Below are 27,830 nucleotides of genomic sequence, written 5' to 3'. Positions count from 1 at the left end.
ACAAGAATCCTCTTGCACTGTTGGTGGGAATGCAAACTGGTGCAGCCGCTCTGGAAAACAGTGTGGAGGTTCCTCAAAAATTTAAAATAAGAGCTTCCCTATGACTCAGCAATAGCACTACTAGGAATTTATCCAAAGGATACATGAGTGCTGATCATAGGGGCACATGTACCTCAGGGCTTTTGAAATTTGGGCTTATTGCCAACTGCTCTCCTGCCTGACTTCTGACTTAGAGCCATCCTGACCTTTGTGTCCTGTCTGGGTCTGGGACAAGAATGGTGAATCTGGGGTGCCTGGTTGGCTCAGTCGGTTAAGCATCCAACTCTTGACTTTGGCTCAGGTCATGATCTCAAAGTTCATGGGATTGAGCTCTGAGTGGGGCTCCACACTGACAGCATGGAGCCTGCTTGGGATTCTCTCTCTCACTCTCTCTCTGACCCTCTCCCCACTCAAAATAAATAAACATTGGGAAAAAAATGATAAATCTGCTTCACCCCAGGTACCAACTCTCATTGTTCCTGGTTGGTTTGGGTTGTTTTGGGTTGACTCAGTCTGAGAGTGATGCATTAATTAGTAATGTCTGCCAAGGACCTGGGAAGTGGAGGATACTTACCTGCCACAGAGTTGCCATCCCCATATCTCTCTCTCTCTCTCTCTCTCTCTCTCTCTCTCTCTCTTTATGCATGATCATGGGCCAACTTAGCGCCACATCTCAGCTGCAGGTCCTGTGCTCACGAGCAAGGGTTGTGGGACAGAAGAGCTTGGGCCAGGGATCCTAATCCTAGAAGCCTGGGTTGGACATCACTTGCCTGGGTAGTAATCAGGGAGGCAACTTCTTAGGAGAAATCCAGATAGGTTACTCCCTCCCCTCCCAAAAGAGGTTCCCCCCCCCCCATCCCCATGAGCTGTGTGGAGAGAGGTAATTGATGATGAACTCCAAGAGTAGAGTAGAACAATTTTAGTGTCATTGTGGAGTGACTGCAGTGCTTTGGAGGTGCGTGGCAGAAATTAGTAGATGATCCATGAAAAGAATTCCAAATTCCAACTCTGGTCGGCTCACCTCTTCCATAAACTTGGCCCATGGCCCTCTGCCCTCAGGTTAAACCCCAAATGTCTTAGTTTAGAAGGCTCTTCCCTCAGTCTCCTGGCTCCATGGTCCTCCCAGCCTCTGTCTGGGTTAAGCCCTGAGCTACTACCTCAGCTCTGGAAGCACAGAAAACATCTACCTGAAAAACTTTTCTCTACTGCTCCCGCTACTCCAGCCTCACCCAGAAGTTTTCCTCCCAGAGCCTTACTGGGTTAGGTACCCATCCCCTGTGCCCCCACAGCACCTAGTACTGCTCACATACTGCCACTGCTGGACCTGTTAGAGTCTGCAACCTCCTGCCACACCATAGGCTCCCTGAGGGAAGTCCGTGTTTCCCCCCCATCACCACCAATCCCCAGTTCTACCTAGCCCATAGGACCGGCGTCCTGGTCCCACCCTATTTTTTAGCCCAATTATTCTCAGAAACACTCCCCTTCAGAGTGTTCCCCAGCTGCCTCTGAGTGGTTCCCAAATGACTTGCTCAGGAGTCATCCCCAGGTTATTTCTAGAGGACTCTTCCTCACTCCATCAGCCTGAAATGCTGGTGGCCCTGGAGAGGAGCAGCTCTTCCCAAGTGACCTCAGCCAATTCCTTGCCTGGCTTTGGAGAAGGGGTAGAACCCATCCTTGACTATTGCTTCAGAAATATGGGCCAAGCCCCTTCTCATCCCCCCTACATACACATACACACATACACACACATACACACACACACACGACTAGGCAAGAATAGTAGCAAGATTTCATTAAACTTTCAGGAAAAACAGCAGGGAGGCACAACCCATAACTGCTTCCTGAAATTGCTACTCAGATGGTGCCATACCCAGTTCCAAAGTTACCCTTAATAGGAACCTTATGAGGATATCTATCCGGTACTTTTTTTTGAAATTTTTTTAGTGTTTAGTTTGGAGAGAGGCAGAGTGTGAGTGGGGGAGGCACAGAGAAAGAGAGGGAGACACAGAATCTGAAACAGGGTCCAGGCTCTGAGCTGTCAGCACAGAGCCCAACGTAGGGCTAGAACTCAGGAACGGTGAGATCATGACCTAGGCTGAAGTTGGATGCTTAACTGACTGAACCACCCAGGTGCCCCAGCTCTTTTTTTTTTTTTTTTTTTAATGTTTATTTTTGAGACAACGCATGCGTGAAAGCGGGGGAGGGGCAGAGAGAGAGAGGGAGACCTAGAATCTGAAACAGTTTCCAGGCTCTGAGCTGTCAACACAGAGCCCGATGTGGGGCTTGAACTCTCAAACCGCAAGATCATGACCTGAGCTGAAGTCGGACGCTTAACTGACTAAGCCACCCAGGCTCCCCTATCTATCCATTACTCTTCACATTTCATCATAAGGAATTCACCCATAAAAGATCATCAATTACCACAGCATTTTGCCCACTATAACCATCCCATTTACTTCTAGGCTTGTAATACACACTCCAACCCCTAGAGGCACACTTACCAGAAAAAAAAGGGACTTGGCCACTTTCCACCCACTCACCTCCACCTCCCCTGGGAACCTGCAATACCAGTGAGGTAAGTCTCAACATCTCCCTCCTTGAAAATTCCAGCTCCTGGCCTGGGCCTATATGTCAGGAGCCAGATCTCCAGCCACTCTCTGCAGCCCCAGGCAGCGCCACACCTTGGTCATTAGCCAGACTCACTTCCTGCCTCAGGGAAAGGAGGACGGGTTTGTCGGTCTTCACCCACTTTTGAGGCTCTTCTCTCTAAATCCTCATATCCAGTCCCAGAATCAACCTCTGCTCCTGGACCAGTAGTTAAAACTTTTGAAACTGGGAGGTGCAGGGACTTTGGGTCAGGGATAATGGAATAAAAGAAGCCAGAGAGAGATTTGGAGGCGCTCCTGGCCACACTGAAGCCTTCTGCATTCCTCCACTTTACATTTGCTGGCAGGATTTACCCCCTTCTGTTCACCTTCAGTTCCTTTATTCTATCCCTCGAGGGACTCCACAAAGGAACTGCTATGGTCTGAACGTAGAAAACCTAATGTCCCATGTGATGGGTATTAATAGATGGGGCCTTTGGGAGGCGATTAGGTCATGTGTGCAGAGCCCCTGCAAATGGCATTCGTGCCCTCATAAAAGAGGCCCGAGAAAGTTCCCTTGCTCCTTCCCCTTTGTGAGGGACAGCGAAAAGCCAGCCTAGAAAGCAGACTCTCACCAAACACTGCATTTGCTGGCACCTTAATCTTGGATTTCCCAGCCTCCAGAACTATGAGAAATAAATTTCCATTGTTTATAAGGCACCTAGTTTGTGGTATTTTGTTCGAGTAGCTGAAACAGACTAAGACAAAACCTAGGAGGAAACTGTTGCTGTGTGCATGAACGTGCATACATGTGTGTAAGGTGCATGTGGGTATACATGTAGGGAAGTACACATGTGTGTGTAACTATCATAGCAAATAAAATATTACCCATTTCCCCATGTCCCTTCTCATCACATCCCCATACTTCCCAAACCAGAACTTGGGACATGTGGTTTGACAGAAATTTTCTTTTTTTATAATGTTTGTTTATTTTTGAGGGAGAGTGCACATACACAAGGGAGCATGGGGGAGGAGTGGAGAGAGGGGGAGACAGAATTCTAAGCAGACTCCACACTGTCAGTGCAGAGCCTGATGTGGGGCTTGAACTCACAAACCATGAGATCATGACCCGAGCTGAAATCAAGAGTCTGATGCTTTTACCCATCTGAGCTACCCAGGCACTCCTAGTTCTAGGAATTTATTATAGAAAATGATTGGAGATATTTGGCAATAAAGAAGAAAGGGCTCGTAAATGACAATCATACCTCTGGTGAGAAGACCGTCTGCATCTGTGGCATTGAAATTATGAATAGGAAGACTATGTAGCAAAATAGAAAAAAATATATATATGTGCATATTACTATCATTTATTTTATTTTATTATTTTTTTAATGTTTATTTATTTATTTTGAGAGAGCATGTACTCTCGAGCAGGAGGGGAGCAGAGAGGGAGACAGAGAATCTCAAGCATGCTCCATGCACAGTGCAGAGTCTGACTTGGGGCTCGATCGCATGATCAACTGACGGAGCCACCCAGGCGCCCCAATTACTATATTGTTTAAATGAGTATTTAGTGGCACTCTTGGAATGTAGGCAACAGGAATCATTTTGGTGATTTAAGGAATGTCTGAAAAGGAGACGGTGGCTCACAAACTTGAAGGACTAGAAGACGATCAGGACCTGGAAAGTGTGGGCCGGATCAGTGCATGGAGGCCTGGAGGCAGAGACCGGCTGAGTCTCCTGGGGGCGGTGGGAGGAGGTGGCCAGAATGAATCTGTTCTTGTGTTACTGGGCTCACGATTAAATGCTTGGTCAGAAGCATGCCTACACAAAGTGCAGCAGACTCTGTCAGTTAACCACCTAACACCATCCCCTATTTGCTCTTGCTAACAGAATTCCAACTAGGTCCAGGGCATCATCCCAGGATTCATGGGACATGATTAATGTAAGCCAGTCAGAACAAAGCTGTTCCCCACGTCACTAGCCTCCTGGCAGCTGGGAGCCATCACCCAGCTCTGACCACTGAGATTTGGTAGGGTCTAAATTGTATTCCCACCAAATTTACGTTAAAGCTCTAAGTCCTAATATGACTGTGTTTGGGGATAGGGCCTTTAGGGAGGTCGTTAAGGTTAAATGAGGTCATAAGGGTGGGGCACTAACCCAATATGACTGGTATCCTTATAAGAAGAGACATAAGAGAGCTCCAACTGCCCCCTGCCCCGCTCCTGCCCCAAGGACCAAGTGAGGATTTAACAAGAAAGCAGGCATCTGTACTACAGGAGGAGAGGCTTCATCAGAAACCAACCCTATTAGACCTTGATCTTGGACTTTGTTGATAGCATCTGTGTGGTTGTAATAGACAGCCCATGGTCATCTCCAGAATGGTCAAACAATATCTACTCCCCTTCCAGGGCCAGGCCATATCTAATTGGACTAATGGAGCTGAGTCAGGGTCATGGCTATGCTCCATGGAGACCCTGCATGTCCTGGGGCATCCCAAATCTTTCTTGGAGCCTGAGGGAATTCCCAGAATCCTCCCCACAAATCCCTCTTTGAGTATAAACCGGCCAGAAGCAATTTCTGCTACTTGCCACTTGAACACCACCAGCCATCCAGGTCTCCTTTATGGTGAATGTCCAGGGGCTCTAGCCATGGGTCCCAGCAGCCCCACATCAGTGGAGTTGGGCTGAGCCTTGTCCCCCTGCCGAGTCAGTAATGACCGAGAAGATTCCCCGGGGCTTGTGCTGAGCTGGGCCACCTAACAGCCCTCTGTGGCCAAGACAAGGATATTGGTCTTTGGTGGCCCAAACCGCTTCTCCATCACTTTTGCCAAAGCACACCCCTGAGGGCAAGGAACTTCTGGTACCCTAGTATCCTGGGCTTCCAGTCCACAAGTAAGTGAAGACAGTAAGTCAGGCCTCTCTGGTTTGTAATAATGGGAGGAAGACGTGCCAGACAGTGGAGAATCTGAACCACTCCAGAGTTTTCAGTAAACATTGCTCAGTGTTCAGCTACATTTGAGAACTGGGAGCAAGAAGAGCCCTGACTATTCTTTTCTAGGAAAAACCTAGTCATGAGTTGTATGCAAACAATGCTTAGAATTTATAAGGCAGTCCTTGCAGCTTCTTTGCCACACTGTTGGGCCTTGTCAGACCGGTGCTTGTACAGAAAGCAAAGGAAAGCTAAATCAGACACTGTGGAATTTGGAGTCTAAATCAGAGAGAGAAAGAGGGAAGAGAGAGGGCAATGGGAAGGGAGGGGGGAGTGGGGAAGTAGATAGGAAGGCAGACTTCTAGTGACCTGCAGGAGGGATGAGGGAAGGTGCTGATAAATGATATAATGATTTATAGAGGTCTTGTCCTTGTTGGTGAAAGACAACAAAGCATCTAGTTTGCTACTTTTCTGTTTTGTGTATTTTGAACTCAAATCAATTTAAGAATCAGTAAGCACTGAGAAGAGAACGGCACAGTGATAGGAAATGTTCAAAAACTGAGTTTTGTTTTTCTCTGTGTATTTCTTCTCTTGTTTTGTTTTAGACAGAGTGTGTGAGCAGGAGAGAGGGGCAGAGGGAGAAGAGAGGGAATCAAGCAGGCTCCATACATTAGCACGGAGCTCAACGTGGGGCTCAATCCCACAACCCTAGGATCATGACAAAGCCGAAATCAAGAGTTGGAGGCCCAACCAACTGAGCCACCCAGGTGCCCCTTTTCTGTGTATTCTTGACCCATGGCTAAAATTTTGGAATTGCAGCTATAATCCCTATTTGTATGTTTGTGTCTGAGTGTGTAGTATTTTCTTACCTTCAGATTATCAAATTAGTTAAATCATAAATCTCTTACAGGAACTCTATTCTGATTGAGACTTATTTATCTTAGAGATGGAGGCTTATATAAAGTGAATATTCCTAAAATTCCTCCAACTTAAGGAAATTGAACTTCTAATACTTTCAACAAGCGGGGGTGGGAGGGAGGGAGAGGAGGAGGAATACACATTATGTTTAAAACAACTCAAATGTTTTTTAAGAATTCAACATCACAGGGCACCTGGGTGGCTCAGTTGGTTGAGCATCAGACTCTTGATTTCAGCTCAGGTCATGGTCTCACCCTTTGTGGGTTCCAGCCTGGCATGAAGTTCCCCCCTGACCGTGCAAGTGCATGCCAGTGCGGGGGCCTGCTTGGGATTCTGTGTCTTCCTTTTCCTGCCCCCCCCCCACTTATGCGCCCACATACTCTCTCAAAATAAACTTAAAAAAAAAAAAAAGAATTAACTATCACATAATTTATATATATTTTTTGCAAGTGACACTAATATTATTTTAACAAAAACAGCTATGTCTTCTCTGAATTGTCAGCATTAAGCTTAGAGCAGGATTTGTGGTGGAGCTGCCTTAGGCGCTCTCTGCAAATGGGTCCTTAGCATCCCGTGCCTGCCACCGTGATCTTGATTGAGCGCCAAGGCCCTTGAGGGGTCGCATGGGAGGTTTCCACTAGCCCACAAGCGACAGCATGGCAGCCATCCCCTCCAGCGGTTTGCTCATGGCCACCCACGACTATTACCGCTGCCTGGGTTCCACTGCCAGTAACAGCTCCTGTGGAGGTGCAGAGTATCCTGGGGAAGCCATCCCTCACCACCCCGGTCCCTCCAAGGCCGACCCAGGTCACTGGATGGGAAGTTTCTTTTTTGGGAAGTCCACCCTCCCGTTCATGGCAACACGCTCGGAATCTCCCCAGGCCTCCAGCGACTTGATCGCCTGTGACTTGACTCTGGAAGCCATGAGGAAGCAGCAGCCTGGTGGCCAGTCTGGCAAAGCAAACACCGAACACCCGTCCCCAGTCCTGAGAGGCCACTGGCCCTCTTCAGGAGGCGCTAGGCTCATCAGAGACCTTCCTGTCCCCTCCTCTCTCCACGTAGACTAGGCAGGCTGCAGCAAGTGGTTCTTTTAGATCAAAATAACAAAACAGCAAAAAGGAAGTCAAGAGAATCCCACTCTTTACTATCCAAGCCACACACAAGCCTTCCTGACACCCTGTAATCGTGTGCCTTGCACCAGGTGGGAAACAAACTCCAAGCGGTCGATCAGTTTAAAAAAAAAAAAAAAAAGTATAATATAAGCTTACATTTTATCCTATTTAGGTGTGTTCTTCCTAAACTCCTACAGATTTACTGATCAAATAAGCTAGCACTGCTTTTATTTAATGTTTAAGAATATGAAACATTTATGGGGCACTGGGATGGCATAGTCGGTTAAGCACCTGACTTCAGGTCAGGTCATGATCTCACGGGTTTTGAGTTCAAGGTTTTTGAGCTCTGTGCTGACAGCTCATAGCCTGCAGCCTGCTGCAGATTCTGTCTCTGTCTCTCTCTCAAATATAAAGAGATAAATAAATAAATAAATAAATAAAAATAAAATTATGTTTAATCAAATTGAATCATTATTCTGATAACCTTTCATTTCAAGAGTAATTATATTTTGCTGTGTGTCAACTAGAAGGTAGTGTCCGATAAGTTTAGGTAACCTAAAAATCTTAGATTGATTCTAAATTGGGTTTGATAATGGATATTCATTTAATTCCTAAATAATTTTTTAGTAAAATACTGAAACATTATTTCAAGCATAAGTTTTAGTTTATGTATTTTTGCCTCTTTATATGGTACTGAAGGATGGATATATATATATGTGTGTGTGTATATATATATATTTAGGTCTATTAATAAACATGTTCATTTTTTTTTTTCAACTTTTTTTTTTTTTTTTTTTTTTTGGGACAGAGAGAGACAGAGCATGAACGGGAACGGGGGAGGGTCAGAGAGAGAGGGAGACACAGAATCGGAAACAGGCTCCAGGCTCCGAGCCATCAGCCCAAAGCCTGACGCGGGGCTCGAACTCACGGACCGCGAGATCGTGACCTGGCTGAAGTCGGACGCTTAACCGACTGCGCCACCCAGGCGCCCCAAACATGTTCATTTTTGCCACCTTGAGAAGTTACAATATAATGGGTGTGTATGGATATAGAAAGTTGTACTTTTGCAGAAAGAAATTTACATGAATTTGGGTCAAAGCTGGCTAAGCACTGATTGGTTTTTTGACATGATATTCAAAAAAAGCTTTAGAATCAAATTATTATACTGATCCAAAATCAGAATTTGGCTTTCTCTGTTAAAATGACAAAATTTTCTTGGATTATCGGTCTCCTCTTAAAAAGGACTTGGTTAAAAGTTTTCTTTACCTTCTAGTTATCTGCTTAGAGGGCAAAGATTCTGTGTCTTAAAAGAATAAATTCTTGGGGCACCTGGGTGGCTCAGTTGGTTGAGCATCTGACTTCGGCTCAGGTCATGATGTCGCGGCTCCTGAGTTTGAGCCCCGTGTCGGGCTATGTGCCGATGGCTCGGGGCCTGGAGCCTGCTTCAGATTCTGTGTCTCCCTCTCTCTCTGCCCCTCCCCTGCTTGCACTCTGTCTCTCTCTCTCAAAAACAAATAAACATTAAAAAAAATTATGCTTTAGGTTGACTATATCATGTCCTTGATTATTTAAGAGAATAAAGTCTCACTTTTGAAAGAGCAAAGGTTCTTTACGATCATGTTTCCTTTAAAAATTGTTTTACTATTATTTAAAAACATTTTTAATGTTTATTTATTTTTGAGAGAGAGAGAGAGAGAGAAAGAGCACGCAGGGGAGGGGCAGAGAGAGAGGGAGACACAATCTGAGGCAGGCTCCAGGCTCTGAGCTGTCAGCCCAGAGCCCAATGCAGGTCTTGAACCCATGAACCATGAGATCACGACCTGACCTGAAGTCGGATGTTTAAACAACTGAGCCACCCAGGTCCCCATGTTTTACTATTATTTTAGTTAATTGTGGGAGTCAAGGGGCACCTGGCTGGCTCAGTTGGAAAAGCATGCAACTCTTGATCTCAGGGTCATGAGTTCAAAGCCCATGTTGGGTGTAGAGATGACTAAAAATAAAAAAATAAATAAACTTAAAAATATATATATGGTAGGGGCGCCTGGGTGGCTCACTCCATTCGGTGTCTGGCTTCGGCCCAGGTCATGATCTCACAGTTCGTGATTTCGAGTCCTGTGCTGACAGCAGAAAGCCCACTTTGGATCCTCTCTCTCTCTCTCTCTCTCTCTCTCTCTCTCTCTCTCTCTGCTCCTTCCCTGCTCACTCTCTCAAAAATAATTTAAAAAAAAATACGGTATCCAAATATTGTTTTACAGTAATCCATAATCCTACCTTAAGTGCTCAAAACTCCTGGCGGAAGCTTTTGATATTTTGTCCTCCTCAAATCCTCTCTTAAATGCATATAAATAAGTGAAAGAAGCCAATCTGAAAAGGCTACATACTGTATGTTTCCAACTAAATGACATTCTAGAAAAGGCCAACTATGGAGACAGTAAAAAGATCAGTGGTTGCCCCGGGGTTTGGTGGGGGTGGGGTGGGGCAGGGAGGGCGGTGTGGGTAGAGATGGAGAGTGGGGGAGCAATGGGCAGAGCACAGAAGAATTTTAGGGCAGTGAAAATACTCTGTGATACCATAATAATGGATACATGTCATTTATTTTATAAATAAAATCTTTATTAAAAAAAATCAAATTTCTGAAGATTATCTTTCACACCTAAAACTGTCTTTGAGATTTCCCAGAGGGTCTCCAGAAAATCATTTAGGATTTTTTTTTTTTAATTTTTGTTGTTGTTTATTTGTTTTTGAGAGAGACAGAATGTAAGTGGGTTGGGGCAGAGAGAGAGGGAGGCACAGAATCCAAAGCAGGCTCCAGGCTCTGAGCTGTCAGCACAGAGCCTGATGTGGGGCTCGAACTCATGAGCTGTGAGATCATGACCTGAGCCGAAGTCGGACACTCAACCGATGGAGCCACCCAGGCACCCCAAGGATTTTTTAAGTTTGTAAAAAGAGAGGTATTACAATTAGGCTTATCTGATACATTACTATTAATGAGTAGCACAGAAAGGTTTGTTAAATGAAGAGATGCTTTCATTCAGGTAAAATGTTATTAACATAAGATTTTCATAAATTGTATGCTGTACAGGAAGTTCTAGAGAACTGTCAGTGCCCTAGCTGTCTATGACAGGTTTCCATTTATCAGAGTCCTAGTGCTGCTTTGCCTGATATTAGACAAAAACAGGTTAGTGTTATTAATCATAATTTGTTAGTTTTTATTTTTATTTTTATTATTTTTTAATGTTTATTTTTGACAGAGAGAGAGAGAGACAGACAGAGCATGAGCGGGGGAGGGGCAGAGAGAGAGGGAGACACAGAATCCCAAGCAGGCTCCAGGCTCCGAGCTGTCAGCACAGAGCCCGACGCGGGTCTTAAACCCACAGACCGCGAGATCATGGCCTGAGCCGAAGTCGGACGCTCAACCGACTGAGCAATCCAGGCGCCCCAATTTGTTAGGTTTTAAATTGTTAACTTGGTTGCAACTTTACTTCTTTGATTCAAATCTAGTACCTTGTAGGCCAGTGTGGTTTTTGCTTTTTAAGTTTTATTTATTTATTTTGAAAGAGAGAGAGCACAAGCTGGGAAGGGACAGAGTGGGAGAGAGAGGATCCCAAGCAGGCTCTGTGCTAGTGCAGAGCTTGACACAGGACTCGAACCCACGAACCATGAGATCATGACCTGAGCTGAAATCAAGAGTCAGATGCTTAACTGACTGAGCCACCCAAGTGCCCCAGGCCAGTGGTTTTTAAAAAATTTTTTTATGTTTATTTATTTTTGAGAGAGAGAAAGACAGAGTGCCAGCAGGGGAAGGGCAGAGATAGAGGGAGACACAGAATCTGAAGCAGGCCCTGGGGTCCAAGCCGTCAGCACAGAGCCTAATGCGGGGCTTGAACCCATGAACAGCAAGATCATGACCTGAGCCAAAGTCAGAGGCTTAACCGACTGAGCAACCCACGCACCCCAGGCCAGTGGTTTTTGATTAGAGATTCACATTGCTTATCGTGGGGTTTTATTAATACATAGGCATTTATGACCTAATCCAAATTTACAGAGTCTCTTTCCTTGATATTCTTAACATATTCTTGGTGTCAAAGGAAAGATCAAATCCAGATTTAGTAAGGAGAGATTTTATCTGAAGGATTACTACAAGGGCGGCAGTGGAGGGGGGACACTTGCAAGGAGGGGTGAGGGCCGGCATATGTGACTACTGCAACAGGGAGAACCCTAAGACCTGCATGTGTCATGTTGAGTTAGGCAAAAAGAGCTTTTCTTTTATAGAAAGAATGAGTGTCAGGAAGTGAGATGAAAGGCATGATAGGATAGTAAATCAGAGTGTTTTACCCTGAGGCCAGCCTATTTCACCCTGAGGCCAGGGTTTGTGTGCTCGCTCAGGCTGAAGGTGGGCCAAAGTTCAGGGGCCTATGGAAAGGAGAGAATCTTAACCAAAGTTTGGTTAAAAAGCATATTGTTGCCATTAATCAGTGGGGGACAAAACAATTCAGCTAATCCTTCATGAGTCAAAGCTCAATGAACTCCAAAAAAGATAAACTCAAAGAGACCCACCTGCACTGACACATATTAGAAGCAAACTTTCAAAAGACAAAGGACAAAGAGAGCATTTAAAAAGCAGTAACAGGGGTGCCTGGGTGGCTCAGTCGGTTAAGCGTCCGACTTCGGCTCAGGTCATGATCTTGCGGTCCGTGCGTTCGAGCCCCGCGTCAGGCTCTGTGCTGACAGCTCAGAGCCTGGAGCCTGTTTCCGATTCTGTGTCTCCCTCTCTCTGGCCCTCCCCCATTCATGCTCTGTCTCTGTCTCAAAAATGAATAAACATTAAATAAATAAATAAATAAATAAATAAATAAATAAATAAAAAGCAGTAACAGAAGAGTGAATCATCACATGCAAGGGGGCTCATTAAGATAATAAGCAGATTTCCCATCAAAAACTTTGGAGGCCAGAAGGCAGTGGACCAATATATTCAAAGTACTAAAAGAAAAATCTGCCAATCAAGAACGTTGTGTGTGGCAACTTGTCCTTCAAAAGTGAGGAAGAAATCAAGAAATTTCCAGTGAGGCAAAAATCGAAAGGGAGTTTGTAACCACAAGACCTACCCACCAAGACATGATGAAGGGAGTTTCACAAGTTGAAATCACAGGACACTAAACAGTAAGTTGAAGCCACATGTAGAAGTAAAGATTTCAATAAAGGTAAATACATAGGTACGTATTAAATGTAGTGTTATTGTAACAATGGTTTGTAACTGTACTTTTGTTTGCCTTCTACATGATTTAAAAGACTAATACATTGAAAGAAAAGCAATGATTAGTATAAAAGCTAATATTACTATAACTTTGGGTTCTAACTCCAAATCTTTTTTTCTACATAATTTAATGCATTTAAAAGAATCATTAATTTATGGTTTTGGGCACACAATGTATAAAAATGTAATTCTGTGATATCAACAACCAAAAGGGGTAGGGGTAGAGCTATAAAGGAAGAGAGTTTTTGGTACGTTATTGAAGTTAAGCTGGTTTAAATTCAAATTAGAGTTATAACTTTAGCATGTTAAGTGCAATCCCCATGGTAACCACAAAGAAAATAACTATAGAATATACACAAAAGGAATTTAAACCCTTCACTACCAAAAAATTAACAAAAGACAAAAAAAATGACAGTAATGTAGGAATGAGAAACATAAAAAGCTATAGTGCATATAGCAAACAAATAGCACAATGACAGAAGTAAGTCCCCCCTTATCAGTAATTGCTTTAAATGTAAATGGATTAAACTCATCAATTAAAAGACAGAGATTGGCAGAATGGATAAAAACATATGATCCAACTATGTGCTATCTACAAGAGACTGACTTGAGATCCAAAGTCACAAACAGGTTGAAAGTGGAAGAATGGGAAAAGATATTTCATGCAAATAGTAACCAAAAGAGAGGGCTATATTAATATCAGACAAAATAGCTTTTAAATCAAAAAATACAAAGAAGGATACTATATATTGACAAAAGGTTCTATACAGCAAGATGATAAAACAATTACAATCATACATGCACTTAATGACAGACCATCACAATATATAAAGCACAACTGGACAGAATTGAAGGGTGAGAAAGACAGTTCCATAGCCATAAAGACTTCAGTACCCCACTCTCAATAATGGGTAGAACAACCACACAGAAATAAGTAAGGAAACAGAACTCACCACAATAAACCAACTAGGTCTAGCTGACACGTACAGAACACTCCACTCAACAACAACAGAAAACATGTTCTTCTCAAGTACATGGAACATTTTCCAAGATAGAGCATATGTTAGGCCGTAGATTAAGTCTCAACAGACTTAAAAAGACAGAAATCATAAAAAGTATCTTTATCTACAACAGGATGAAGTTAGAAATCAATAACAGGGGCACCTGAGTTGCTCAGTCGGTTAAGCATCCGACTCTTGATTTTGGCTCAGGTCATGGTCACAGGGTCATGAGATTGAGCCCCGTGTTGGGCTCCACACTGAATCTCCTGCTTAAGATTCTCTCTCTCTTTCCCTCTGCCCCTCCCTTGCTTGCTCATTCTCTGTCTGAAAGACAGAAAGAAAGAAAGAAAGAAAGAGAGAGAGAGAGAGAGAGAGAGAGAGAAAGAAAGAAAGAAAGAAAGAAAGAAAGAAAGAAAGAAAGAAAGAAAGAAAGAAAGAAAGAAAGAAAGAAGGAAAAAAGGAAAAAAAAAGGAAAGAAAAAAAAAACCCACTAGGGACAATGAATCACAAACAGCCAAGTAGCCTGTTAAGCTGTGGCCAATCAAATAAAAAATAAATCAATAACAAAAGGAAAACTGGAAAATTCATGAAACTGTGGAAATTAAATACAGTTTTAAGCAACCAATGGATCAAAGAAGAGATCATAAGATAAATAAGACAATACTTAGAGATGAATGAAAATGAAAACAATTAAAAGGAAAAATACAACTACCATAAGATCCAGGAATTCCACTTCTGGATATTTATCTGAAGAAAACAAAATCACTATCTCAAAAAAAAAATATCTGCACCCCTATGTTCACTGCAGCACGATTTACAATATCCAAGTCATGGAAACAACTGAAGTCTCTACTGAGAGATGAATGGATAAAGAAAATGCGGGGTGTGAACATACAGACACATACAGGAATATTATTTAGCCATAAAAAAGAAGGACATGTTGCCATTTGTGAGAACATGGATGGACCTTGAGGGCATTACGCTAACTGAAAGAAGTCAGACAGACTTTGAAATTTACCAAGAGAGTAAGTCTTAAAAGTTCCCATAAAGAAACAAACAAACAAACAAACAAACTTGTAACTATGTGTGGTGTTGGCTATTAACTGAACTTATTGTGGTAATCATTTTGATATTATATATATGAAATGATTGTGTTGTACATCTAAAACGAATACAGTGTTATATATGAATTACGTCTCAATAAAAAAAAAAGAAAAAAAGAAAGAAAAAGAAAACTTTGCAAAGGAAACAAAACACCTAGCCTCTCTCTCTCTGACCCCAGGGTCTGTGAAAGCCCAGTGGAGATCCCAGGCCTGCATTTCTTCTAGTGGTAACTAAGCAGGTCCCCCAGTGTCACACAAGGCCTGCTAAAACAGAAGACCGAAATAAGCCCTAGAGTTTCATAGAGAATATACTCAAGACCTCTCGGTTTCAATCAAAACCACTCAACGAACCTACCATGAACCAGGAAAATCTCAGCTGGAGTGAGAAAAGACAACGGACTGTTAACACTGTGATGCCACAGATATTAGAATTGTCTAACGAGGATTTTAAGGCAGTCAGCATAAAAATACTGCAGTGAGCAATTGTGAACACACTTGAGACAAATGAAAAAAGAAACTTCTCAGGGCTATTGTGCTCCATCTTGAGGGGTCCCCCTGGTCCCACAAACCTTCCCTGACCACTAGTCCTGCCTTACTGAGCCCTCCATCCCAGAATTCCTGCAAGAACAGACACAGCCTTAATTACCAGGCTTCTGGTCTCTGGTAACCTTGTACATGTCAATCTTGCTTCTCTCGTGAAACCATGGAAAGAAACTCGGTGTCCCTCTCTCTTTTTTAAAAAATCTCTCACAAATCTCGGCAAAGAATAGGTGCACTTCACAGACAGGGGCTGAAGGGGTCCTTGAGTGACCCCTTGGCTCCTAGCACAGCACCTGACACAGACTCTACACTGCAGTCAAACAGGTTTGAAGCAATAAAATGTACAACAGAGAATCATTTCTACAAAGCAGGTTTCGGCACTCAGGAAACAGTGGAGAATGCAAGGCATTTGGATCAGGCTCCCTGTCCCTTTAACAAAACTCATACATTTCTCTTCTACTTACAGGCCTGAGAAGAAGGTGCTGGACTTCCATCTGTGTAACGTGCAGCTCCTGGGTCCATGTCACCTGCTCGGTAGCCTTCTTCTCACACGGGGGCCCAGCACACAGCCCCACAACCCAGCACTGGGCACAGCAGTGCAGGAGTGGTTGATGGGGAAGGTTTCTCCTCATACCTCCAGGCCCAGGGGACATAGGGGTCAACGGCCACCTCCTGGAGTGACCTAGCTTCATGTCCTCAGGATGTGGCTTATGAGACAGTAGAGGAAAATGCAGACCCTGGGGAAAGGCCTCTGAGAGTCTCAGTGTGGCTGGGGGGAAATCAGCCTAACCAGCCTGGCCCGTGAGCTACGCAGGGGGCCAGGGAACCCAAGACAAGGAGCACCTGATGCTGAGCGCTGGGGCGAGCGTGCACTGAGCCTTCCGGCTGAGCCACCATCCCAGCAAAGGACAGCATAAAACCAGGCATAATCTCCAGAAATTTATTGGAAACACGATACAAACTGATCAGTAGACGGCATCTACTTACAGACAGACAGTCCACACTGCAATATCACGCTCTGAATGAATTATCCTGGGGAAACACTCATGACCACTGATGCATGGTCCAGGCTAGTGTCCTCTGGCAGGGAAAATCAGAAATTGGGGACAGAGGGAATGGAGGGGAGGAATGGACAGAAAACTAGGACATGGCTTTCCTGAGGGGAATGGTGAGGTGGGATTGCTAAATGCATAAATTCCCCCAAAGGAAAATAGGGACAGCCGTTAAGAATAAAGGCTTTCCCCCCTCCCTTCCAAAAGAATTCTCCTCTCTAGGTGAGTGAAAGTCTATGAACCCCCCACAGGGGCAGCTCCTCTGTCTACCCTCACCGGGGTCTTAGGATAGTGTGGGAACATAAACACCAGGCTGGACATGACACAGGGCAGACGGAGGCCACACACATCCCAGCCTGCTTGCCCTCAGACCCTCTCCTCTACCTCCCCCGCTCTGTTCTGAGTGGTGGGCCTGACCACTGCAGCGAGCTTCTCCTGGGACCCCAGGTCATCTGGCTTCCAGTGGGGTTTAACTAACGAGAGGCACCTGAAGAAACTACAGAGCACGAGGAAAGCAGAAGCCAGGCTATTTGTCCCCCACACCTGGGGAGTAGGGACCCTTCCGGCAGGGACCATGCCTCCCCATGGCCCCAGCTCCCACGAGATCGGCCTCTGTGGGCCCCAGTTTCTCCCAGTGGCTCTACTCCCCGTGCTCTGGTAACATAGCCTCTCCCCATGTCCCACCAGCTTCGGGTGGTGGCAGTTTCCTGCTGTCGTTCTCCACCTCTGGGCTGCCCCTCATTCTCCTGTTCGGCCTCTCCGCTCTTCTTGTTTCTGTGTTCAACAGTTCTCTGGATTAAAGCTCCTCTGTTTTAAATACTTGGAGTGGCTTCTGTTTCCCCGGTTGGACGCTGACTGATAGAAACGGGGCTGTGGGCAAGGTACAGCTGTGAGAGGCGGGCTGAAAACCAGTCTGTCCTCCTCTTTGACACCATCTCTAGGAGTGGGCAGGTGGTGATGGCAGAGTGGGAAGATGGCTTGTGAACTTCTGTGTCTTCAACCAAGGGAACACAGATCAGGCTCAGCACAGCGAGTGCCACTGGGCACGTCTGCTGTGGCCGTGCAGACAGACCCTGCATGTCCACCCCACAAGCTCACTGCACAATGGTGACACTCGGGCCCCAGGAACGGGGTGGCTGGGAAACCCTCTCAGCACCAACTGCTCAGAACGGCCAAGGCAAAGGTTAGAGGCTCCTGGGGGTCGTTCCTCCAGTCCGTGGAGTGTTCAATCAGAATGCTGGGAACTTTCCAGAGATGAAATGGGAACGTAAGATCTTCGTCAACGGCCTCTTTGTAGGAGGATGGGGCTGAAGAACCTGGAGTTCTTACTACAAGGTGAAGAGCTTTCTTGGTACATGTGGCTCAATGCAAACTGCATGTGTCCCAGAGCTAAATGGGAGCTACAACTGGGGTGGGTGGGCTTCTCTGTTCTCCTTTCAGACCAGGCTTGGCCCCCAACTCCAAATCTCCTGGGCCTGGGTGAGGAGGGACTCTCCCAACAGGCAGAGAGAAGGAAGCTGGCAGCAGAGTCATGGGCAGCAGACTTTTCTCTAATCAACAGTCACATATCACATGGGTCAGGAGAGGTGTGCGTAAGGGCCAGGGAGCCATTGCACCCTCTGTGTCCGTGTGTGACAATAAATCCAGGGTGGGACACAAGACAGCCTTCCCATGTCTTTCTTTAGAGAGAACACACCATGTGGCATGGGAGGCAGAGTGCCAGTTGCCTCTTCTCCCAGGGCTTTTTGGAGGGGACTTCTCTGCAGGGAACCCTGAGGGCGATGCCTATCACCTCCGCCCTGCTCCCTGGACACCTCTGACACAGGCCTTCCATCGGGGCCCCAAGCCACAACCCAAAACAGCTCCAAGAGTTGGTAGTGGTGAGAACATCCCCAGGTCACCCTTGCAAATGCCAAAGGTGAGAAGCAGCTCCTTAGAAGAGAAGCCATGCTGGCTGCAGAACTGGAGGGAAAAGGCAGCTCGATCTCTCGGCATCGCCTTCAGCTGTCATCTACCGTGTTCTCTTTGCTGAGCTGAACCCAGCCTCTGAGGATCTAGATGTCTACAGTGTCGTCATTTTAGCGATACTGCACTCTGCTTGGGAGGTCAGGGAGGGGGGGTGGAGGTAGGGGGGAGTGTCAACTCAATTGTAGTCATTCTGTCCTGCAACCACCTGGCTGTCTGGCCATTCATCCAGCTGCAGACCCCAGGGACAGCTGGAAGGCCAGACTCCAGTTTTCCTTCACGGTGCCGTGAGCCTGTGCCCTGCAGCCTGTCCCTGAAATGGAGGACAGGGGAGTGGCCAGACTCATGTGCCTGGGGGGGGGGGGGCACTAAGCTATTCCTGCCCCTGCAGCTGTGTGCACAGTGGCGCAGAATGGCCAGCCTGCCGTGCCAGCGAGGGCTGGTACCGAGGGCAGACAGGAAGAGCCCAAGCCAGGGAAAACCGGGTCACAGGCACGTCTCCCGGGGCCTAGGCACATGTGTTCACAGAACTGTCTGGGCCAGAAAGGTGGGGGGCTCGTGGTCATACATACACACTCACCTGCACACACAGATCTCTCACTTCACCCTCGTAGGCCAAACAGATTCCGTCTGCTTAAAACAAACCTGGGTGATTTGCGACTCGTGGAAGGACCAACCTGGCTGCAAGTCCTTGGCGGCTGGCTGGGCTGTAAGGGAACAGGGCAGTACACGAATGGCTTGTCACAGTGATATACACGCTCGACTCCGTTTAAACACCTGCTCTTGCTGGAGCTGAGACCAGGGAGAACCAGAGGACACCAGCCTCTCTCCGACAATAGAATACACGTGATATGAAGAGCTCACAGGCTTACCAAAAACGATTTTCTTATTTTTTGTCAGAATCTCATAATTCTGTACCTAGGAAGGGTGGAGGAGGGGGAGCCGAATATAGAATGCAGGGGTGGGAGCAAAATTTCCCCGTTAAAAAATATAAAGATGAAGCCTATTGAGAGAAAGCCAAGTGACAGTAACGGCAAGGATGGGGGGATATCATGAACGGCATAAACACTGGCACATTTCTTAAGAAAAATCCATTCAGAAAGATGCCATGTCCCTCCTGTACACCATCGTGGTGCCTACGACAGGGCTGAGCGGACACATGCAGGGCAGCCGCAGATCTGAGCTCTCAGCAGCCCCGCTGCCCGAGGAACCGCTGGGTGGGCCTAGGAGCAGAGGGCTAGAGAAGGAGGAGGTGCAGGGGCTCCCTCGTCCCCTCAATTTTCAGGCAGGTCCCGCCGTGGGATAGTGAGGTCTCTGAGAGGAAAGCGAGGTGACACGGATTCACACATGGAGATGCAGCTTTGGGGACGTGCACTCCCACAGTTTCTTCCCCTGCCCCACCGAATCTCCAGGGGGCACATGTGTCTGTCTCCCACTGAGATGTACTGGAAATGGGGCTGCCTCCTTCCCAGGCACGACTGTGAACATCAGCAGGACAGTGTAGCAAGTCTTGGCATATAGGATGAAACAGGGATAGCTCAGTCCGACACGCAGCATGTGAATTCTGGGGAAGGAGAGAGACAGGGTCAAAGTTAAAAGAGTTCTGATGGAGGAGGCCAGGCGCGGGCAAGGACAGAATCAGCCTTCCCACCAACAGTGTCACAGACTTCAAGGAAAGGCGGTCTGGCATTAATTCAAATAAAAGCTCACAGGGTAGTTTAAGGCTGGAGGGAAGTCTAATTGAGGCCAAGAAAATATGTGAATGACACTGAAGTATCTTAAAAGCTGGGTTTTGGATGGGCGGGTTTGGTGGTCACGGCCAAGGCATACAGCATACCAGGCCGGTGCTGATGGGCTTATCAAACTGACATCGCAGAACGTCTCTGAGCAGATACTGAGGAGTGGGGAGCACAATTAGCCTGGAGGAGACACAGTGTGATCTGAAGTCACCATAATTCATCATGGTGATGTGGGCACTCAGAGGCTAGGAACACATTTTCCTACAGGAGGGGAGTGAACCTCAAACACCCACGGTGTCATAGTGGCCCCTCCTTCCCACCCCCTCTGCTTCCCCCCAAAACCTTCAACTCTCCTTCCCAGGGTGGGTTATCTAGAGACTCTCAACAGAAACAAGTAAACGAAAAGCAGAAGTGGCCTGCAAACCACATCATCGTCATCTGGTATCACTCACAAGGTTGTGAAACCTTTTGCTTGGTTATTAGGAAAGTGGCTGGGAGGGCAGTGGGGGTTGTTTGCTGAGATGGGACCAGGTGCCCCAGCCAAGGAAGTGCTCAGACATGCTCTCCCATCACATGCCACTCTGCAACCAGGAGAGGACAAGGGACGCTCACCTTCACAGCCTCCCGCCATCCTGAGGAAGGTCTGCAGGATGGAGCAGAGCTGCGCCTTCACTTCATGAGCCTTTCTAGAATAGGGGAGATATATGTACACAGCCTGGTAGTTGATAGGGCTTGGCAAATATGTGTTAAATAAAAACCCAGATAATTGAGTTTAGGACTCAGGCTAACATTCGCTTTATTGAACTTACTCTGGGATATATAACTGCAGGATTTAACTTTCATCAGAACCTTGTGAGCATCAGAAAGGGTGGGAACTTGCTCGAGGTCATACAGCGAGTAAGTTGAGGATTTGAACCCAGATTTTTTTTTTTTTTTTTTTTTTTTTTTGGGACAGAGAGAGACAGAGCATGAACGGGGGAGGGGCAGAGAGAGAGGGAGACACAGAATCGGAAACAGGCTCCAGGCTCCGAGCCATCAGCCCAGAGCCTGACGCGGGGCTCGAACTCACGGACCGCGAGATCGTGACCTGGCTGAAGTCGGACGCTTAACCGACTGCGCCACCCAGGCGCCCCAAACCCAGATCTTCTTAATACAGGTCAAGATTTCCCTACTACACCAAGCTGCCCCATTTTCCATCCATCCCAGTAAGAGCATACTGTCCTCTTCAGTGTCTAAGTGAAGGGTTATGTATGTGTCAGAGCCTCTGATATTTCTTAGAAATCTCTCTCTCTCTCTCTCTCTCTCTCTCTCTTTTTGCAGGGGGTGAGGGGGGGGGGTGCTCTGTCATTCATTTTTTTGTCCAGCCCCTGTGGAATTAAGCCATCTGCAAGAAGAGCCAATTGTAATAGTTTCCCAAGTTTTTGACCTGCCTTGGTGAACTGTGCTTTCTTTTATTTGTGCCAAACTTACCTGCTTCAGTTTCAAAAGCAACCCTCTGGCATCTAGGTTCACACCTGCCTTCTTCACGCTGGCCGTGGTTTTGAGATATGTCACCTCTCTGCATTCCTGGCTGAAGAATCCCAGTGCTTACCATCTGCCCTTGCAAGGCTATCACTTCACTGCCCCGCGCTTAGAGCTTCCTCAGTCCCACTGCATTTCCTTGAAGCAAGGAACAAGAGCCATATGCGGGCCCAGACACAGAGGCCCCAGCACAGCACAGAGCTCCAGGACAAAATGGACACTCCTTCTCAGGTCTCCTTCCTAGATGATATAGCCCAAATCATTCCCCCTTTTGCTTATAAATACATTCTCAAAAGCATTAATCTGCATTTGCTACTTCTGTCTACACTAACCCTGATTCATAAGCACTTGTTTTTTTTACAAACATTTCCCTCTCGGTTTAAACTATTCAGAAGTACTTCATGTCCACGGACTTGGAGATTCTACACTCTAACCAATGCAATGAAAGCAACCTTCTTGAAGGTTTCCAGCTGCTGGATTCTGAGTTCATTTCCATCCCTTCTGTAACCCAGAGGAGAAGCACCATCAGAATTTTGGAGGCTGGAAAGCAGATATACGAGTGATAACAGATTATGCACTCAAGAAAGCCAGACCTGAAGCTGGCAGTGTGGAAAGCCAAGAACCCAATTTGTCTAAAGGGCTCTCAAGTGGCTCAGGCATTAACACTAGAGACCTCTGGCAGTGAGGGAGAGATATTGAAGCAGGGAGATTAGTTGAAGGTTGTTTGAGAAGCAGCTGGACCCCGAGAAGCCCTCCTGACTCCATACCCCTACGCAACTGCCTGCCTCCCACAAGTCTGAGTGTGTATCCTCTGAAGAGGACCCGACAGAGGGTCTCAGTCCTAGGGGACACTAGGCAACAAGCACAGTTGAGGGCAGGGCTGGCTACTCCAAAACTGAGGAATCAAGTGAACATATGCCTACTGCTGGTGAGACCTCCAGCCTTCTTCCCATTTAGCTCCCAGAAAGCATGCAGCTAAACCTTCAACTTTGGGGGGAGAGACTGTTCTATGGTATGGCATTTGTGTCCCCACAAAATTCCTATCTTGAAATCCTAATGCCCAATGTGATGGTATTGGGAGGGGTAACCTTCGGGAAGTGCTCAGAGGGCGTAATCCTCATGGGTGGGATTAAGGCTCTTATAAAAGAGACCCCACAGAGCTCCCTAGCCCCTTCTAACATGTGAGGACACAGAGAGGAGTCAGCAGTCTGATACCTAGAAAAGGGCTTTCACCAGAACTCAACCATATCAGCACCCTGATCTTGGACTTCCCAGCCTCTAGAACTGTGAGAACTAAATTTATGCTATTTAAAGGTGATCCATCCACAGTATTTTGTTATAGCAGCCCAAATGGACTAAGATAGATGGGAAGAATCTTCTCTGGGAAATGTGACCAGCCTATGAGACCAGCCTATGAGATAGTGGCATTTGAGTCACCGAACAAACAGTCCAGCCTGATCACCATACTGGGAAGTGTATTACAGTCTCCCCCCATAAGCAGAGCACAGAGCTTTCAGTCTGATTCTATTCCCCTACTCTTAAACATTCGTAGACAACCACAGGTCACCAGGGAAAAACCTGCAACATAAACGTCAGAGGCCAAAACAAAAAACAAAGAGAAGAATTAAAATTGGAAGAAACAGACTATTCATGGAGAAGAAAACTTAAAAAACAGAAAATGCTATAAATATCCTCAGAAGACTGAAAAAAGATACAGTATCCATGAAACACAAACAGTATGCTATCAAAAAAATAAACAAGCAAACAAACATGAGAGAGCCAAGGGGAGCTGGCAGGGAACCTATAGAAAGACTGAAGAATTCTGCATTCTATAATGGTGGGCTAATTTGTATTAGATTAACCCTCCAGCCAATAATAGTAACAAACTTTGGATAAAATATTAACAAAAAAAAACTCCTTGAAGATTCTGGAGAGCAACCAAAAATCAGGCAAAAACTGGAGGGCATATGATCCTTGAAAAAAAAAAGTGAGATTAGGGGAGATCCACCCTTAACTGGCTTTTCCTTTGTGGGCACATTTTCCAGTACAAAAGGGAAATGGCTCAAGCAGAAAACTGCAATCTAAGCGGGCTGAAGAATCAGGGAGAGTTCAGAGTTTGAGGCTGCCAATACAGCTGGAAATACAGGAGGAGGTCTGGAAAGGAAGAGGACAGGGAAAGGGAAGCTGCCATATCTACATACAAATCCCCCTCAAATCATTGGCCGATTCTGGAACTATGCAATTGTGAGGTGGGACCCTAAGAAGCCCAGATGGAAGCATCAGCTGGAAGGCTAACAAAGGCTGAGCAGCAACCTCAGCAGCTGTCTAGTACTAGGAAGACAGAGTTTGGAGTTCAAGTTCTGACAAGTGGGAAGGGCTGTACAAACAGCTTGGTCTTTCCGTTGAAATCTCACGGAACTCAGAGCAAAACTGAAATAGACCAGACCTATTAAAGCTTTAAACCAAGCCTGCATAAAACCAGAAGAGACTCTTGGATACTGACAACAAACTGAGGGTTGATGGGGGGTGGGGGAGAGGGGAAAGTGGGTGATGGGCATTGAGGAGGGCATTTTTTGGGATGAGCACTGGGTGTTGTATGGAAACAAATTTGACAATTATATTTTAAAAATAATAATAATATAAACAAACAAACAAACAAACAAACCAGACTGCATAGAATCAAAGTGACCTGCCAATTTAATTGCTTGCTAGAACAAAACGCAACACTCTGCAGTGGAAAATAACAGAATCCGGAGTCTCTAAAACTTACCATCCACACTGACCAGTATTCATTAAAAACTAATAGCCTGATCAACCCACCAAAACAAAATACAGTTAGTAGAAATGACTAATGAATGATTCAGATGTTAGAATTAGCAGATATGGATATAAAATATTCACTATAGGGGCACTTGGGTGGCTCAGTCAGTTAAGCATCTGACTCTGGATTTCAGCTCAGTTCATGATCTCACAGTTTAAGAGTTTGAGCCCCGCCTCAGGCTCTGAGCTGACAGGGAGGAGCCTGCTTGGGATCCTCTCTCCCTTTCTGCCCTTCCCCTGCTCTCTCTTTCTCTCAAAATAAAATTTTAAAACTTAAAAAAAAACATAAAAAAATAGATGATTGTTGGGCACTTGGGTGGCTCATTTGGCTAAGTGTCCAGCTTCCACTCAGGTCATGATCTCATGGTTTGTGAGTTCAAGCCCCACATCAGGCTCTGTGCAGACAGCTCAGAGCCTGAAGCCTGCTTTGGATTCTGTGTCTCCCTCTCCCTCTGCCCACCCCCGCTCACACTCTTTCTCTCTCTCAAAAATAAATAGATATTAAAAAAAATGTTTAATAGATAATTATTTAAAACCATAAAAAAAGAAAATATTCTCTATAAGTTTGTTAAAGAATCTATAGGGACACCTGGGTGGCTTGGTTGGTTAAGTGTCTGGATCTTAGTTTTGGTTCAGGTCATAATCTCATGGTGGGTTTGAGCCTCTCACTGAGCTCTGTGCAGATAGCGCGGAGCCTGCTTGGGATTCTCTCTCTCCCTCTCTCTCTCTCATGTTTGTGTGTGCGCACTCTCTCTCTCAAAATAAATAAATAAATAAACTTTAGCCAAAAACAAAGAGAAAAATAATCTATAAAAAAAAGATGAATGTACAGCGACATGCAGAATGAACCTGGACCGATTTCTTACACCATACACAAAAATAAACTCAAATGGATGAAAGACCTAAATGTGAGACAGGAAGCCATCAAAATCCTCAAGGAGAAAGCAGGCAAACACCTCTTTGACCTTGGCCACAGCAACTTCTTACTCAACACGTCTCCAGAGGCCAGGGAAACAAAAGCAAAAATGAACTACTGGGACTTCATCAAAATAAAAAGCTTCTGCACAGCGAAGTAAACAATCAGCAAAACTAAAAGGCAACCAACAGAATGGGAGAAGATATTTGCAAACGACATATCAGATAAAGGGTTAGTATCCAAAATCTATAAAGAACTTATCAAACTCAACACCCAAAAAACAAACCAGTGAATGAGTGGGCAAAAGACATGAATAGACATTTCTCCAAAGAAGACATCCAGATGGCCAACCGACACATGAAAAAATGCTCAACATCACTCATCATCATGGAAATACAAATCAAAACCACAATGAGAACCACCTTACACCTGTCACAATGGCTAACATTAACAACTCAGGCAACAACAGATGTTGGTGAGGATGCGGGAAAAGAGGATCTCTTTTGCATTGTTGGTGGGAATGCAAGCTGGTGCAGCCACTCTGGAAAACAGTATGGAGGTTCCTCAAAAAATTAAAAATAGAACTACCCTAGACCCAGCAATGGCACTACTAAGTATTTATCCAAGGGATACAGGTGTGCTGTTCCAAAGGGACACAGGCACCCCCATGTTTATAGCAGCACTATCGACAATAGCCAAAGTATGGAAGGAGCCCAAATGTCCATTGATGGATGAATGGATAAAGAAGACACACACACACACACACACACACACACACACACACACACACACACATTGGAGTATTAGTCAGCAATCAAAAAGAATGAAATCTTGCCATTTGCAACTACATGGATGGAACTAGAGGGTATTATGCTAAGCGAAATTAGAGAAAGACAAATATCATGTGACTTCACTCATATGAGGACTTTAAGACACAGAACAGATGAATATAAGGGAAGGGAAGCAAAAATAATATAAAAACAGGGAGGGGGACAAAACATAAGAGACTCTTAAATATGGAGAACAAACAGAGGGTTACTGGAGGGGTTATGGGAGGGGGGATGGGCTAAATGGATAAGGGACATTAAGAAATCTACTCCTGAAATCATTGTTGCACTATATGCTAACTAATGTGTATGTAAATTTAAAAAATTAAATTAAATAAATAAATAAACGTCAAAAAAAAGATGAACGTAATGGGTAACAAGATGGTGTATTTTAGGAGAAATATAAAAAAACTAAAAGGAAATTCTAAAACTGAAAAATACAAAATCTGAAATGAATAATTTGTTAGATGGGATAATAGCAGATCCAATACTGTAGAAGAGGGACGTGTGCTTGGCTCAGTCAGTTGAGCATATGACTTGATCTCTGGGTCATGAGTTCCAGCTGCATGTTGGGTATAGAGTTTACTTTAAAAAAAAATACTGCAGGGGCACCTGGGTGGCTCAGTTGGTTAAGCGTCTGCCTTCAGCTCAGGTCATGATCTTGCGGTTTGTGAGTTCGAGCCCGCATCGGGCTCCGTGCTGACAGCTCAGAGCCTGGAGCCTGTGTCAGATTCTGTGTCTGCCCCTCCCCTGCTCCTGCTCTGACTCTCTCTGTCTTTGAATAATAATTAAACGTTAAAAAAATTTAAAAAAATACTGCAGAAGAATCAATGAATTTGAAGATCTCTAAAAAAAAAATTACTGAAACTGACAATACGTACTGTATGACTCCATTTATATAAAATTCTAAAAAATATAGTCTGTGGTGACAAAAAGTGGATCAGTGGTCACCTGAGATGATGTGGGGAGATGGGGTGGGTGGGAGAGTAGATTATAAAGGGGTACAAAAAAAGTTGTTGAGGGTGATGGATAAGTTTATTAAGTATATAATGGATGGATAAGGGATTGTGGTATTTCCTGGGGTATACATATGTTAAACTTATCAAGTTGTACATTTATTGTTATTCATTTAAAAAAAATTTTTTTTAACGTTTATTTATTTTTGAGGCAGAGAGAGACAGAGCATGAATGGGGGGAGGGTCAGAGAGAGAGGGAGACACAGAATCAGAAGCAGGCTCCAGGCTCCGAGCTGTCAGCACAGAGCCCGACACGGGGCTCGAACTCGTGAACCACAAGATCATGACCCGAGCCGAAGTCGGACACTCAACTGACTGAGCCACCCAGGTGCCCCGTTACTTATTTTTTTAAAGTTTGTTTATTTATCTTGAGAGAGAGAGTGTGTGCAAGCAGGGGAGGAACAAAGAGAGAAGGGGAGAGAGAGACTCCCAAGTGGACTCCATGCTGACACTATGGTTGTCAGTGGGGCTCAGTCTCACAAACATGAGAT

General features: G+C 45.3%; 2 protein-coding genes across 11 annotated transcripts in view; one reads left to right on the top strand and one right to left on the bottom strand.

Moving 5' to 3' along the window:
• Window positions 1-6,983: 6,983 nt before the first annotated feature.
• LOC131486184 (pancreatic progenitor cell differentiation and proliferation factor-like) lies at window positions 6,984-7,969 on the top strand. Its single transcript, XM_058686343.1, has one exon. The coding sequence runs from the start codon at window positions 7,130-7,132 to the stop codon at window positions 7,538-7,540; it is 411 nt and encodes a 136-aa protein (XP_058542326.1). The 5' UTR covers window positions 6,984-7,129; the 3' UTR covers window positions 7,541-7,969.
• Window positions 7,970-16,409: 8,440 nt separating this feature from the next.
• Window positions 16,410-27,830, bottom strand: part of MTA3 (metastasis associated 1 family member 3) — a 226,089-nt gene continuing 214,668 nt past the window's right edge. For 8 of the 10 annotated variants that reach the window (XM_058683177.1, XM_058683180.1, XM_058683174.1 and 5 more), the window contains one exon: window positions 16,410-19,207. In XM_058683177.1, the coding sequence (XP_058539160.1) occupies window positions 19,098-19,207 (110 nt within the window). In that variant the 3' untranslated portion in view covers window positions 16,410-19,097. Of the gene's footprint in view, window positions 20,065-20,851; window positions 20,926-27,830 lie in introns of all 10 variants that reach the window. The other 2 variants (XR_009248394.1, XM_058683176.1) reach the window with 2 other exon arrangements.

This window comes from Neofelis nebulosa, chromosome 9 (assembly GCF_028018385.1).
Source record: "Neofelis nebulosa isolate mNeoNeb1 chromosome 9, mNeoNeb1.pri, whole genome shotgun sequence".
Taxonomy (NCBI): Eukaryota; Metazoa; Chordata; class Mammalia; order Carnivora; family Felidae; genus Neofelis; species Neofelis nebulosa.
Note: the sequence above shows the minus strand (reverse complement) of the source record. Positions and strands in the feature narration are given on the sequence as shown.

What these genes read in the sequence shown, in the direction of transcription:
- LOC131486184 (XM_058686343.1), top strand. Translation starts at nt 7,130, where the DNA reads ATGGCAGCCATCCCCTCCAGCGGTTTGCTCATGGCCACCCACGACTAT.